Below are 15,958 nucleotides of genomic sequence, written 5' to 3' on the forward strand. Positions count from 1 at the left end.
GTTGCCCCACTGCCGCAGCTGGTAAGAGGTGGAATATAAACGCAAAGGTGCCTTCTTGCGGTGCGAGGACTATGCTTATCGTTGGTGAAATGATTTTATAAAAACTTCACTGTTATTGTCCGACCATAGACTGGTTGTACTACTGCGTCGTTCATCGTCGTTACCCGAAAATTCTTTAGTTTACTGTCTCGTGGAGATATTAAAATTTTAAGCGGTTCAAGTTTATATATTTAATCTTTTTTCTATCGTCCTTAAGCATATTTTGATCTAGCGAGATCGACAGGATACTGGATCGTAAAGTGTTGGGATTCAAGCATCTAAACAGCCGTCGCGAACACAATGGCGCCCGGTTCCGAGCATAAGTATATAAATTACTTAGAAACAATATTCTTATTTATTTATCACACACCAATATACAAAAATGAAATGTATAATCAATATCAGAATATAATATACTACGAAATTCAAATATATTTAATAAAGATATATCTGAGTATCTTACAAGATTAGAATGATGCTTCAACGTGGAACAAAAAAAATTGTCTACAACATTCTTTGCAGTTGGCACAGAAATTCTGGTAGAAAAACGTCTTTTCTACGGCCGCTCTAAGGATTATAAATAAGTATTAATTTACGGAACCTTAGTCTAACGAGTTCGCCTATGTAGTCGTGAGTGAAAATAATGGTGTAATAATAGATATTCTCTTCTGTCTCTCTTCATCTCCCCTAACTGATCCGGAAAAAACGTTGGTCTGAGACTCTCGACGAAATGTCATTTCTGTATTCGTATATATGTATGTATATACCATTTTTTTCTTGTTTTACCGTTTTCTTCGCGGATATCAACGAGCAAACGAAAGGAAAGAAAAGAAAAGAACCGAAACGTTCGTTCGTAAAAGTAAAATCTGTCGACAGAATTGGGATCTGACTGGCGGCTTTGAACTTGTCGGAATGTACATTACACGTCTAATTAAAACGGAGCGGTATCCGGCGCTCGTCACGACCACGCTAATACCTCACCTCTATGAAAAAACATGGAATGATAATAGTAATTTTTTTTTTTGCCTTGTTATCGGTTGTATACCTCTTAGTTAATATGTACGATTATATCACAAGAAAGATTCAAATACTCTGTACATAATAATCCCGGAACGCGAGACGTTTGATCAGGTTTCTTAATCTTACATTTACATACGCCTAAGATTTAATTACAAAGTTAGATATGTCTCAGGTTCACCTGGTATTGTACTTCGACGCAATTTCTCGTGTCTCCGCTCTACTTTTCCCGGCCTCTCCTCTCTCCGCTTCTCTTCTCTACTCTTCTCCTCTCCTCTCCTCTCCTCTCCTCTCCTCTCTTCTCTTCTCTTCTGTTCCCGCCATTAAGTAGAGCGAGCATGCGGCACGCGTTTCGGTCCAGACGAATTCACATTTTTCTCGGCCGATTCCCTCGTCGCGTGTCCTCGAACACCCTAAACGCGACCGCCGCGTCGTCTCGGTCTTTCGCCCGTGTTTGCCCCGCACGCTTCCGGTCGCGCGCTCTTACGTTTCTAACTCGATATCGTTTAATTGGCACATCTGAAATGGCAACTTTCGCATTGGCACGATGAGTGATCTTCGGAACCGATTCCCCGACTTCCCAGGGCCTTCCTCGCACACCGTTTCCGTTCCCGTTACCGCCCACGGCAACGAAAATTGTCGGGGACGCGTTTCGGCAAACGGCGAAACGCGCGAGCGGAGTCTGCGATCGATCGTCTTCGATCGTCGCGGTCGGCTTCGGGTCCGACGGGTGTCGGTGATCGTTGCAACGTAGAAGTGTTAACGTAACGGTGTCGACGATGGAACTCGTTCTTCTTTACAATACACGCGCGTTCGCGCCTCGAGTTGGAGACAAACAGCCGATTTCGGAAAAACGCGTGCACCGATTTCTTTTTTTTTAAGGACGACGCTTCGCTCGACGGTTCTCTCGAACTGCAGAATAAATATCTAGAAGGGATAGACTACTTGAGCTGCTACTCGATGACGATACACGGCAGATGGAACGTATAATAAAGCATTGAATAACATTAGAAGAGACGAGTTAGATAACAGTGAGTTTAACGAACGTGCTACGCGTGTAGAAGAATACGGTTCGAAGAGGGAGTTATTCGACGGGTTGCAGTGAAATTTCCGGCTCGGGACATGTACCTTCAAACGGTGATTCGAAAGGCGACGATTGTTTCAACTGAACGTCCACGGTTTTCAATTTTTGGCCATTCGCGAGAAAGAAACGTCCTACGAGTGGCAGGTAACACAGGGACACAAGTGTTTCTTCTACAGAGAAATCGAAGCGTTAAACAACTGTTCAACGAGCGAATATAATGCTTTATTATGTGGCGGCGTCGTGAATACGAAAATTTGTCCTTAGACTGGAACGTTTCTTAACACGTACATAGAATGCCGCGCTTTGCGGCATTTTACCTCTAATCGACTGTACAAAATGATGAGAACCGATAGCATCGTTCGTCAAGAAACTGTACGAATAATTCGGCTATTCGTGTCCAGGTACAGTAAAGTCTCCCTAATTTCCCTCGAGCTTGTTAGACAAAATTGGACAATTTGGCCTTGTGCCTTTTATAATTGTTGACGATCGGCAACTATAAAAATGAGACGCCAGGCTCGAGTAATCGTATCTCCTCTTCCCAAATTGTCCATTTTTTGTTTACAAGCTAATTGAGAATTAGGGAGAATCTACTGTATTTTGATTCGAACGGAACGTTGTCGCTGAAACGATCAGATAATTCTAAATTAATCATTGTTAGCCTCGGACGGCCATTGTACGTTGTCGCCGCGGTTAATGTCTAACTTCGAATGTTCCTCGTTCATCGTGACATTTGTTAGCCTCGCGTTAAGACAGTGAAGGTCCATTCTCGATTGCATCGTTAAATTCCTGCGAATTGTCTCGGGGGAAAGATGAGCGACGCGTGGAAAGCAAACGGTGGTAGTAAAAAATGTCACGACTGAGTCCACAATATCTAGTAAATACACAGTATTAATTGCTATAGCCGCGTGGAAAGCAATTGGTCGCCGAAACAAGTCGTTCGAATTATCCCCGCTCTGCCACCTTGTCGCCCCGCCCCTATTTATCTACCGTTTCCAGCGATATCGGCCCAACAAACGCGTAGCGGGGGAAGCGACCTCGGCCGACCATTCGATTTTAACTTAACTATAGTCTCGTTCGAATCGCATTAACGCCTACAGAGAAAAAATAGAACGTGCAAGCGTCAGTCGAAGGTGTTCCAGAAAAATTCATCGAATGGAGACAGGAATTACTTTCCAATGTTCACATTATTTTCACAGTTTCCTTTCGTTCGAAACAATTCGTATCGATGCATCCGTAAAGAACAGAGTTTAGGTATGGTTCTGGCGAAACCGGAGATCGAAAAATGAGTTGTCTTTCGTTTTCAGAAAAATTCTGTTCAAACTTGTGCATGTTTTGTTTAAGAAAACGTTTATTTCGCGTCTTTAAAAAGCGTCGAATAAAATCTAAAATAAAAAATAACAACAAGACGAATTTAGTATTTGTTCGATCGTATTAGACGTCGGATTCGTTAAAATTTGTCCGTGAAATTTGAAATTTGCACCTACTCGCAGCGTATCGATTGCGCTCGGCATTCTGTAATCGCGTTTCCGATCGATCGTTGACCGTAGCGTCTCTGCAACTATATTCGAGAAGTGAAATAATTCGTTAATTGCTACTTTGAACCCGTTTTCTCGTGCAAGGGTACGGCGGATTTCTAACGGTGATTAAGAAAATCGAGAAACACGCCGAAACAGTTGCACCGAACGCGTGCTCGAACGTGTTTACAAGGAAATCTGTAACTTCAAAGGCTGCGATCGGCATGAATATTCAGTAGTCGTTGCATACTGAACGTTTCCACGTAATTGAGGGCCGAGAGAGTCGTTCTACATGGTGGACTCAGCCGGGACGATAAAAATTGTTCGTCGAACGCTCGCTCGCGGGCGGTTTTAGATTTGTAGTCGCTAAATTATAAGTTGTACACCGTGTACAGAGAGCAATGTATCACTATGCTGACAATATTAATGCTTACGTAACGGCATCATAACCGATACCGCGCGTGTACGTCGGACGCTCGTTAATGGGCAAAGAATAACGATGCTTGAGCAATATAAATAGTCGACCCAAAAATTATACCGTGGAACAAGGTTGTTGCGAATGGTTTCTTATTCGTCGTACTGCGCTCGCGTATATACATATAAATGTATATTTATTTATATATTTATATGTATATGTCGGGTTCTCCAATTATCGATCGATTCGCAAGCAACGAGGACCTGCAATCGGCGCGACTCGACGGTGCAACCGTTTTTTTCCGTACGATTTCAACGTGTAAGACGAAGCTCCAACGAACCGATTCTAAGCGTCTCTCGTTTGCGGTGCTCTATCTACGGTGAAACAGCAAGATCCTCGGGACACAGGGGCGAGAGAATAAAAGCGTTCGCCGCAGCCGTTGCAGAAACGTTTCGACTATCGCTACTCCTATCGCGAACGATCCTAGAGCCTGCGTTCGAGAAGCTACGACGATTACGGCGCCAAACGGCCAAAGACGACTCGCTCTTGCTCGCGCTCTTGCTCGCGCGAGTTGGTCGGAACGGGACGATCCCGAATCGATCGATATCGCGTGGCATCGTGACCCTCTTGATCGGCAGGGTCGCGCTCCGTATGAACAGGCAGTGAAAGAACAAAGTTACCTCTGTGTCGACGGACGACGAGTGCGCCGGCTCGTCGGAATCCGCGCGATTTCCCGCGCGTCGCGTACCGATCGTCCCGCGGATTCGCGAACGAATAAATATCCTGCGACCCCGGCCTCGCCGAACGAGCCCGAAACGGGAATCGAGGCACCTTGGGTGCCCGAGAACGGCCGATTCGACTCGGCCCCCGACTCGCGGTCTCGCGCCGGGCCCGTCTCGACGTCGACACGACCACGGCCCGATCGGCGATCGACGCGCGGAACTTCGTTTCGGCGATTGCACATATTTCTCGCGACCTCGTTTTTCATTGATTTACCTAGAACACTTTCGACCAGCCAACCTCTTCGCGGAACACGTCTGCCCGCAATCGTGGTTTCGTCGCGTCACCTGCGCCGTTCGGGCTTTCGTGCGCGACCATACACTCGGTTTCACTATAATACAAGCGGTCGCGCGGTATCGCGGACATACGTGGCGTGTATCAGTGGTCCACCAGGAAGCTGTTCGCGACGGGCTTAGGCCCGCGGAAGCTCAGTTGTACGGCCACGAGTGCCTGATCGAAGTGACCACGTTCGAGGTAGGCGGGTCCTCCGGGCGTCACTTCTTCATGTCGTTCATCAACGTGCCGTCCTTGCTCTTGTTCGTGTCGAGGCTCGACTGCTGACTACTTGTCACGCCGCTGCCGTTGCCCGGGTACATCTTTTCCAGATGGTTCAGGGACTCGCTTAGGAACTTCTGCAACGCGACACCGGAGCATTTAGTTTTTGTTAGGTCCGTTGATCGTCGTGGCATCGAGATGTTACGCGAACAAACGTTCGGATAAGGGAGTCTCTGCACTGTATGTATATGTGTTAGTTTCGGTACGAATTGAACGATGCAAACGCGATCGTGTTTGCGTTCGAACGCGATAAAGATCCGGTACTGGAAGAGAGTATTCTGTAGTAGATTTTGCTAGATAAGAAAATATTGTTAGTTTTATTTAACGAGAACGAGTTTTCTATGGTCCAGATACAGATTTTACTACGTTCGTTCGAGAACCGATATGAAATCGAAGCGGCAATTTTCCAACGTTTCTAAGCCGAGATGTAATTGGATGCGATTTCGGAATCTGCTTTCAGGGTAATTAAATATAGAAAAACGCAATTAAACGGTCGTACCTGTATTGCCGTCAGAGCGGCTACGATTGCAGGACTTCCGAATCCATGTGATATGAGAGAGAAATGCGTTAGGTGTCTCTGTATGCTTGGGTCGAGTATATGCTGAGGCCGTGTGTTGCAAAGCGGTGATCTATCCTGGTTCAGAAGATCCATCAGCTCTTTGGTGATTTGTCTGAAACCACGCGACAAAGTCAGACACTTTCCAGAGACGCTTTCTCTCTCTCTCTCTCTCTCTCTCTCTCTCTCTCTCTCTCCGCAAGGAAGGCTTCGAACATCGAAAGATCACGAACGTCCGCGCTCTTAAGTTCAAGAACGAGCATGGTCGCGTATCGAGCAACGAAATCGCGATTTTATCCCGATAAAAATCTCGTGCACCATTGTTGGCGGCTGGGAAATAAATTCTTACTTGGTGGCATGAAGAAGTTCTTTTCTCCTGTAGGAATCTTGTGGCTCGCAATGCTGCCGGCTGAGGTATTCGGCAACTTGTTTCGCAGGGAATTCGGTTTCGCAAACGTAGCCGAAGTCTCTGGCAAGGTGAATGGCTTCTCCTGAAAAAGAAATAAAACGTCCGTGGTGTAGGAACGGAATTGCGTAACCGATCTATGGAAATGTATGAATATTTTTTGCGGTCTGTCCACCACTTAACGGAACACGGCGAAGCGTTCTAGCTTCGGCACCGAAAAACTTCATTATGCGAGGTGTCCGTCCATGCTATTGTTTATTGTTCGAGTCGACCGGCTCGACTCTTCGAGAAAAGGATTTCGAAGGAATAGCGCGTAAATATTGATTTCGATCTCGAGTACATTCGGTTCGTACGTTTTCGTCTAAAGAGTCGATTACGGGTTGAACGACTCTCGATTTCTTACGATTCAATTTAATTCTCGAAATAGAAACGTGTCCCAATATCCCGGACAGTACTGTTGTCCAGAGCAGAGACCAACAAACGTTGTCCAACATTTGTCATCCGTTTCTTCGACGCAGAAAATTGTTGTCTCGCCGAGAAATCCATGGCAATTTAAATGATCGCCGGCATTCTTCGCGTATTCAATGTTCTGCTGCAATTTCGAGAGACGATCGGCTAGAATAAACGCGAAGATCATTTCACGCGTGCCAATTGAAAGATCGTTCCCCAGCGTCGAAGGGACAAACTAATTTACGATAATGAAACGGCATACGCGTCTTCGCTGCGGTACGCGGGTCCGTTTTGTTCCCTTTCAGCTCCTCTGTCATCCCTCCCCCCTTCTCGAATCATATTCCGTCTCTCTTTGTCTATTTCACCTGCGCGCTGTCACTTCGCCAATTTTCCCTCGATGATAGCAGGTAATTAGGCAGCTAGATGCGAGGTCTCCTGCAAGATGGAGGCAGACCCGCTGGGCACTATTATGGCACACACACAACCGGGTAATACCACCCGCAGGCCTGCCGGGTTTTGCCTGCGATCTACGACCTACGAGATCGAGAACACAGCTACGAGTACCACCTGCAGCCAAATCACATCCAATTCCGCGGACCTGTTTCGCCGTTTCCAGTTTTCTCGCGTAGCGTCACGTGGAATTCTCTTTCGATCGAATATCATCGAATGCTCCGAGTTTTTTTTATCGAATTATCCTTTAGGGAATCCGGTTTTCCGTCGAAACTCGTCGTTGGCGTATCGATTAAAAAAATGTCGATTTCACGCGTGTTCGTCGCGATCGAGGTAGAAAATTTAGAGATTCAGCGTTAAAATCCGCAGTCCATTAATCAATTACACGCGCGCCATTATTTACACGGACCCGTTGCTATTTATCAAGCGGCTGGGTTATGACGAGTCATTACGATGACGAATGCGTCCTTTCCATTTGTTCCTAAATACGGAAATTATTTACGACTCGGCTTGATAAAAAAGAATGTTTAGCAAATATTCTCCCGAGATTCCATTCTTTCCAACGCTATTTGTCATACTTACTCGTAAAATCTACAAAGCAAATCCGGTGTGTAACGATCGTACACGGCAATTTGTATTGTGAGTCACTGTTTCTGCAACCACGCGAAAGATACGTATGACGCGGGAAACGGTTGCTTTTGTTTCTCGAGCGCCCTATCGCGCCCGCACCCCGCGTAATCGAAGGCGTTGTTAAGTAATTTCTTTTTTCCCTTGTCCGGCTGCTGTCTCGTTACGCTTTAATCGACGATGCACATTTTTACGACTCCGCACGTAACATCGGGCGTCCGTGCTGTCCGGAGTAAATCACATTATTGTTCAACGATCGCGTTGTTAGCACCATCGTCGACCATTAACGCTTTCCAATCGATGCATCCGTTGCGGTGGACCGCCGAAAACAACGTTTCCTCGTTCGCTGCGATTCATTTGTCAAGGATTAACAATAGTTTCTTCATAGTGATTTCGGTGTTCGACGATGTTTAGACAGTTTTTCGTTTGCTCGGGAGCGCCCCATATTTCCAAGGACCTTCTCGATTTTACCGCACAGGCTGCGCGATGTTTACAAACGATATCTTAAACGCGCGTCATTAAGAATAACGATCCACCATCGAATCATTAAGAGAGGACGTGCAGTATTCTGCGAGGCGCACGTACAAGGTGCAACGGGTCGTTTCAGTCGGGTTTTAATAGCGATCCCGAGCGGGGAACTCGGTTACGACTTCTACAATGATTTGCATGTAACCCTCGGGTATTTCTTCGCTTCGTTTAATTTCTTCTAACTAAATCTGGATCTTCGTCACGTCTCTCCTCGAAACGGAAAGTCCATACGCATACGTATGTACATATATAGCTGCAATATGCTTCGCAAGCCTTCGAGATTTTTCTCGAAGCGTGTTCGTTCAGCGATAACAGATAGAAGCATCTTCCGAACGATCTAAAACGAGGGAATTAAATTAAAAGGTGTCCGTTCGTTCCATTTTTCTTTTCTCTCTCTCACTTTCGTTAGATCTTCGTGCCTAAAAACGTGTCAGGACCCTCGGAAATGTTCGTTGAAAATGCATTTCTCGCCGTTCAGCTTCTCGACGCGAACCTGCGGTTTCGGTCGCAAGTGTATATCGTAATGGAAAATCAAAGTGCTTGGAAACAAAACGAGTTTTCATTGTAATGCAGCGGTTCGTTCGAAAAGCGGAGCACCGATCGAAACGATAATTTATGATAGAGACGTGCACAGAGACAACTCTATGCGGCCAACAGAAGATGCTCTGCCCGATGCAGATCAGAGCCATAGATTGGCCGAAGGTGATTACAGATGCGGGCTACAGATTGGCAGGCGCAGCTATACGAGAACGAATCAGCAACGTGACTCGCGAATTAATGATCAGCTTTTTTCACTCGATGACTTTACTACGCTCGTTGTTGGTCCTTCGACGTTCGATCGGAAATTCGATGCGTCCATAATAAAACGAAGGGCAAATAAACGTGGCCCTTGATCGCTGCTTGCAACCAACGGGAACATAAATTGAATGCAAGTTATACCCATGCTGTTTTTTTATTCGATTTTTTTTAAATAAAACAACGAACGCCGTTCGCATGCGACTTTTCCAAAAATGACGGGCTTTTCGCGCGTAAAATACCGCGGTAAAGTTGTCGGTTTAATTGTAATCTCTCCTTAATTCAGAAAACGGAATCGTTCCGAGAGTTTCGCGTTCTTATTAAGCGGTAACTGTCGTCCGAAACCGATCAGATTATTTTCTTCCACACGCTGTAGGAATGTGGTAAATGATGGCGCGTTCGACCGGCGTTCGTGTATCTCTGGCAACAAGGCCGATCATTTCGATCGACCACAAATTGTGCGCGGCATCGATGATCGGGCCCCGAAGAATATTTTTGAAACAATTCCCTTCCGTGTGCTTGAAACAATTGCGAGCAGATTGTTGTTGCGGTTTCTGCTCCGTTACGGCAAATCTAGAGAAGGGTTGGACGAAACAAAGCAGCATTGCCCGCTGCTACCAAACTAACGATCGCGGGAACGTCTCGTATTCTATGACCGTAAAATCGTTTCGATCTCATTACGGAAGAGTATCTTTATATCTCGTCGGTGGGGGGTAAAACAACAAAAGTCGCATTATTTTCGCGAGAAATTAGAAGCAAATCGAAATCGACTCGTTCCTTTAATCGTTCGAAATTATGCTAATCTCTCCGCCGTTTTCACCTACGGAATTTCAGCGTAAAGTTCTGAAATATAAAATGATTTTCTAGCGGAGACCGTGTCACTATGCGACAACCAAAGACAAATTTATGCATGAATCACGCACCGGCGCGGCGCGGCGGGCATACATTATTCGCATGTGTCCGATGTGTACCTATACACCTGGTGCGTTCGAGAGTAGGTTCCCACACTTTCGCTGCACTCCGCGAACTCTGTCAATTGCTCGCTAGAAGCAAGTGGATGTTTCGAAATGTCCGATCGGTCGCTTCGCTTTTCGACTTTTGGGAGTTCCCGGTTACGCAGCGAGTCGTCAAATTTCGAGACAAGACACGATTTCGTCGATCGATTATTCGAATTAAATTGCTCTCGCAAACCAGGGAAAAACCATGCGAGTCGCCGTTCGCACACGCCACACGATTCGGCAGCTTTTTAGAAACCGCCGCAATTTTTCTGTTCGCGCGAGTTTAGCTTCGCCAACTACGCGTTCGCGTTCTCGATCGCAATTCAAACGACGACGACGACGCAGAACCGAAATTCCGTGCCGTTCCGCGGCATCTTGCCTTATCTATCTTCGCACGATATCTCGGCAAGATATTATTTTCATTAGTACGGACGAGCGGAGAACTAGTTCAGCGCGCAACAGCTTTCCGTTTCGAGAAATCCAAGTGGGGCGCGCAGACGACAAGGAAATTGCAATTAAGAGATAAACGGTATCTCGTCGAAACAAGCTAACGAACCACGGAATTTATGCGACACAACGGATAATCGGATCCTGCACGAGGATATCGCTTCCGCGAATTTGTTCGAGACGCGAACGCGAGTCCATCGACGGGACGGAAAATTGTTATTAGAAAATTGTTCCGGACACGTGCACGCGGGGGGAAAAGAAAATTGACGAGCAGGACGGCACGGCACGGCCGCCGCGGTTGAATATCCTCGAGATTATCTGCCGCCTAAATGTCATCGAGCAACGAGGATTCTAAATAACGCACGGAACGAGTTTGAGAACCAGTATGTTGCGCGACAGTTAATTAGACCGCCGAACGGAATGGGCCCGATGGTAGTAACAGAATTTATAGGTAATTCATTTGCGACGAAGCAACTTTTCTACCCTCGGTATTCAGCACGGTGGCGGTGGATCGCGTCCGCTAAATCAGCAACGAATCGATATTTTCTCGACGAGGACTAGAACTGGATTACGTCGCGTTGTTCGGCCGGGTTGGCGGAACGCGCGCGCGATCTTCTTTCAGGAATTTCAATATTCGTTAGGGTTCGACAAATTTCCTGTTATCTTAATTGCGACGCGACGAACACAGGAATGAGTTTCCTTCGAATAAGAGGATAACCGGGCTTCCGTACCTTGAACTATAACGAGCTCTCGTTGCACCGATATTTACCCGATGCGATTACGATCGAGCATACAGAGAGCGTTTTCTATTTCTACAACGACCGCTCGAGCCTGCTTCCAGCAGTTAACGTACCAGCATGCGGAGACCGTTCGACCGTCGATTTAATTGAAGTTCACAGCTGATATCGCCGACCAGCATTTGTAAATTGGGTACTCGGGTTTGCGGGAGAAACACCGGGAAAGGCGACAACCTTTTTAGAACTGGACTAAACGACTTGAATTCTTTTTTTTGGATGTTAGAGCGATCAGTCTACTGGATCATAACTAGAATGTTTTTATTCGAAGGTTGCTATCGCTTAGAATGACAAAAGAAAATAAAGAACTCTTGCTTTTAATTTTCTGACCACGTCTCTCACACGTGGTCGTAGAGCAAAGGGTTAACACGTTGGATGCCACGGGGGTCACCGGTGACCGGCACTTAACTTGGCGGTGACGCCATGGGGGCCACCGGTGTCCGGCGCGCCCAAATTGATAGAAATATATATAATTTCAAACAAATGTGAATATCAAAAATTTTGTATTATTACCATCGTTGATTCAAACAGTGACCCCTGTCGCAATTAACATGTCAAACATGGTTATACACTGTAACCGTTATCTATTGCAGATAATATTTCAACGTTATACGTATCGCATAAAAGAAAATTCATCGCGACGCCACGGACAATTCCTGTAAAACCGGCGTGGCATTCGACGTGTTAACCCTTCGCTCTGCTTCGTCGAAGCAGAGATTTCGTTTCACGATAATTATTTTGCCGATCCCGATTTCCGAGATTCCTGCGAGAACTGCACCGGAATGCCAGGTAACGAACGAGTCGATCGTCGTTTTTTCTATTAACGCGATCATCCGACAGGATGCCGCGAATATCGCGCGATACCGCACGGATTTTAGCTCGCGGTTTTCGGGACGTCGAATATTAAAATCGGCTCGGACAAACGAGCGTGCCGCGGGAGAGGAAGGAAAGATAGCGTTTCGCGCGAGTTTACCGGCCGTAGGTTGTAATCAACGCACGGGGCCCCGAGTCATTAAAGGTTCTTCGCGAACAGAACAGTGTGATCTCCGCGTGTAAAATCCCGGTGCACGAATGATGTTACGTGCACGTTATTAAAGAGCACGGCCGGCAATGAATATTCCGCGGAACGTTCTTGATTAACTGGCTACTCTGTCTCGGGTCGGACCCGGCGCGTCGACAAACACTTTTATCGACGTTAAAAACTGTTTAACGCCGTGTCGTTTATGCGAAATGATTCCATCGGAGTAATCTCAAAGTAGAACGACCAACAGATTGAGCAATAAACCCGTATTTCTGCCGGCATCGTGATCGCGGTACCAACGCGCTGTAATAATGCACGGAGAGCGAGATTTTTTTTAATGCGAGGTACGCGCGCTGTTCCGTTAAAAAAGCGTGCTTCGAGGGTGCACTTTGACCGGAAGACGCTTTCCATCGATAGCCGTCGTTCACACGAATTTCAGCCGCGCTCGACTTCGCGATTTCATTCGCGATCGTCCAATAAGTATTTATATTCCGTGTTCGAATCTCTTTAAATCGTTGCTCCATTATAATTGCGAGTATTTATTGCTTCGTATTTCATGCTCGTAACCGTGCCCGTGGTTCTGTTTCTTTTAAGCCCGTGCAACGTGCGACGTATCAGCGGCGCTCGTAACATTGATATTAACATAAAGCCATTGATGAACAAGTCGTGATATTATTCATGTAAATGCAAATAACCGATAATATGATACATTAACTAGGCTTATAAATTATATATTCAAACTCTGCGCATCGGGGCCTTAATTTTACGACTGATTAACTCGGATCCATGAAAAACATACAAGAAGTTCATACATCGTAGACCGATTTAATGAGAAAGACAAGCAAAGTTCGCGTCGCGATATTGCGATCGAGCGCGGGATAATTATCCTCCGGGTACGCACGTGTCACCTCGATCGCGAGAGATTTCAGAATATCTTGCTTCGTTCGCGCATCCGCGATTTCTGTATGCCGAGTCGTCGAAAAATGTGTACACAGGTGTATGCACGGCTTGCGCGACCGAAACGTTTACGGTACACGTATATACGTACTTTCAAAAAGTACTTGGGCCTCTTTATCTCGAAATTGAAATTTCATGCAAATATTGAGCAGCGAATGTTTGCGCGGTTTCAGCTCGCGAGAATCTCCGGCGTTTTATGAAAATTTTATTGAAATTCGTGCGATATTATATCATTATTCTTCCGAGATCGTTGAACAAGGAAATGGAACTTTATTCCGGCTTTTTCGAATGTTTCACAGAAGCATTTTTAGGGACAGTGTCTAACATCGTACAGGACAGGAAACTCACCTTCCACTAGCGATGTCAAGAGCGTGACATTGGCGGCCTTCCTCCTTCCAGCTGGCAAGTTAAGTCCAATTTTTTCCAACTTTTCCCTAAGCAGACGCCCGCCATTTTTGGATTTCGCCCTACAAATGAAAGAACATTAGAATCGGTACCGATTTAAGAAATTATTAAATTCGATGCAATTAAGTTAATTACAATTACAATATCAAATCAATATATAATAAATGTGAAAATATAAAATATAAATAAGATATACAATAATGTGCACAGAAATTGACAATTTGGGAGGAGAAAATAGATTTTTTAGCTCGTTTTTACAGTAAATCGATAACCATAAAAAACGAGCCACAAGGCTCGAACAATCTTCCCAAGTTGTCCATTTCCGTGGACAATCTGTGCGTCGATTAGAGAGACATTACTGTACTATATATAATATAATATAAAAATTTCGGAAAACTCAAGACTCTGAAAAAAAGTCGACCACCGTGGAACAACCTTTCAAAAGGATGATCCGAAAAATTATTCCGTCAACTCGACTATACCGCGGGTATATTACGACGGTGCAAGGTTAGATAAATGCACCCAGCCGCCGTAAGCGCAGAATTTGCATCGAGTTGCGCAACCGGACGATTCCCGGTTGGGTCGAGCAACCGAAATGGGCCTTTGTCTCTCTCGATCCATCCGATTGTTCGTTCCGTTTGTGTACACTGTTACACCGACGTTCCTCGGGTGCCGTGTCGAGCCAATGGCCGCGCGGGAATTTCGAAATGGGACTGCTTCATTAATCATTTTTGCCGCGATCTTTGGAGGAGGAAAAAAGAAATCGACGAGCGGCCGAGAAGAAAGAAAGGGGGAGGCTGGCGGGACGGAGAAGACAACGACAGAGAAACTCGAGAATTAGCATAATCCGTGGCTACGCGTGTCATCCATCGGCCATTGAGCAACGGCGACACACGGCCAGCGGGTATCCGAGTCGATCGCCGAGGGCCGAGGACGGAGACGCTATCGAAGACATTGAACGCGTGCAAGTCTCGCAACCAGGTTACACTCTCACGCGTCTTAATTGTGGCAAACAGAAAAATAGCTATGATCTGACCCCGTTTCTGTCGACTGGAGCCCAATGACGGAGAGTACGGCGATGTCTCTCTTACCGACGCTCGGATTGTGGAGAGAAACGGACAATTTGGGAAGAGGAGACACGATTGTTCGAGCCTCGCGGTTCGTTTTTATAATCGTTGACAACTCGTAACAGTTTCAAAATGTTTGCGAGCATCCTACGAGATGGCAATACAGTAATGTCTCTCTAATCGACGCTCAGATCGTCCACGAAAAATGGGTAATTTGGGAAGAGGAGATACGATTATTCGAGCTCCGCGGTTTGTTTTTATAGTTACGAATTGTCAACGATCATTAAAACGAGCCGCAAGGCTCGAATAATCGTGTCTCCTCTTCCCAAATTACCCATTTTTCGTGGACGATCTGAGCGTCGATTAGAGAGACATTACTGTATTGTCATCTCGTAGGATGTTCGCAAACATTTTGTATCTGTTCCAACGAACGCTACAAATCGGGCGAAAATGCGAAGATTCGGGAATGTTTTCTTGCATTACATAAACATATCAGACAATAAAGAATCATTCTCTTCGTTACACGAGGTAATTAACTTCGAGTTTCCTTCTCGAAGAATTCGATTAGCCCTGAATCCGAGTAAAATGTACACACATTGTTTTACAACGGTAACAATACTGGATTTATTTAGTCTCCAAGTTTCTCGTAGAAACACGTTTATAGCATCAGAAGTTGTAAAAGGTCGAAGCAGAAACTGGTGATTTTGACCGGCTCGGTGGTTCTGGTGTTAGGAGAGAAAAACTGAACGGTTTACCGCTGCCGCGGTAGAAATGTTAAAGTAATTTCGACGGGAACGAAGAAACAGCGACAATCGAACAGGAAATCTATTAGAAAATACTCGAGCGAACAGTTTCTTGACGCGCGGCGCTGATCATACTTCAGCGAGTCAAGAATCCCGGCGACACGTGACGCTAACAGGTTCTGAAGTACGTCTTTTTGCGGAGCAGCGTCGAGAATTCGATAGTGTTCCTCCACACGCCCTATTCATCCATCATTCAAGGACCAAGATAACGGTAACGCGTATATCGCCCACCTTTGTTCGGCTCGGGCAG

General features: G+C 45.9%; 1 protein-coding gene and 1 long non-coding RNA gene across 9 annotated transcripts in view; one reads left to right on the forward strand and one right to left on the reverse strand.

The window, feature by feature from the left end:
• Nucleotides 1-371: 371 nt before the first annotated feature.
• The window catches only part of TfAP-2 (transcription factor AP-2), a 235,686-nt gene continuing 220,099 nt past the window's right edge, over nt 372-15,958 (reverse strand). For all 7 annotated transcript variants that reach the window (XM_076520303.1, XM_076520306.1, XM_076520305.1 and 4 more), the window contains 4 exons: nt 13,782-13,900; nt 6,310-6,451; nt 5,904-6,075; nt 372-5,481 (listed from right to left, as the gene is read on the reverse strand). In XM_076520303.1, coding sequence (XP_076376418.1) covers nt 5,344-5,481; nt 5,904-6,075; nt 6,310-6,451; nt 13,782-13,900 — 571 coding nt within the window. In that variant the 3' untranslated portion in view covers nt 372-5,343. The remainder of the gene's footprint in view (nt 5,482-5,903; nt 6,076-6,309; nt 6,452-13,781; nt 13,901-15,958) is intronic.
• The window catches only part of LOC143259175 (uncharacterized), a 66,773-nt gene continuing 55,997 nt past the window's right edge, over nt 5,183-15,958 (forward strand). For both annotated transcript variants that reach the window (XR_013032994.1, XR_013032995.1), the window contains exon 1: nt 5,183-5,323. This is a non-coding gene — a long non-coding RNA (uncharacterized LOC143259175). The remainder of the gene's footprint in view (nt 5,324-15,958) is intronic.

This window comes from Megalopta genalis, chromosome 3, assembly GCF_051020955.1.
Source record: "Megalopta genalis isolate 19385.01 chromosome 3, iyMegGena1_principal, whole genome shotgun sequence".
NCBI lineage: Eukaryota > Metazoa > Arthropoda > Insecta > Hymenoptera > Halictidae > Megalopta > Megalopta genalis.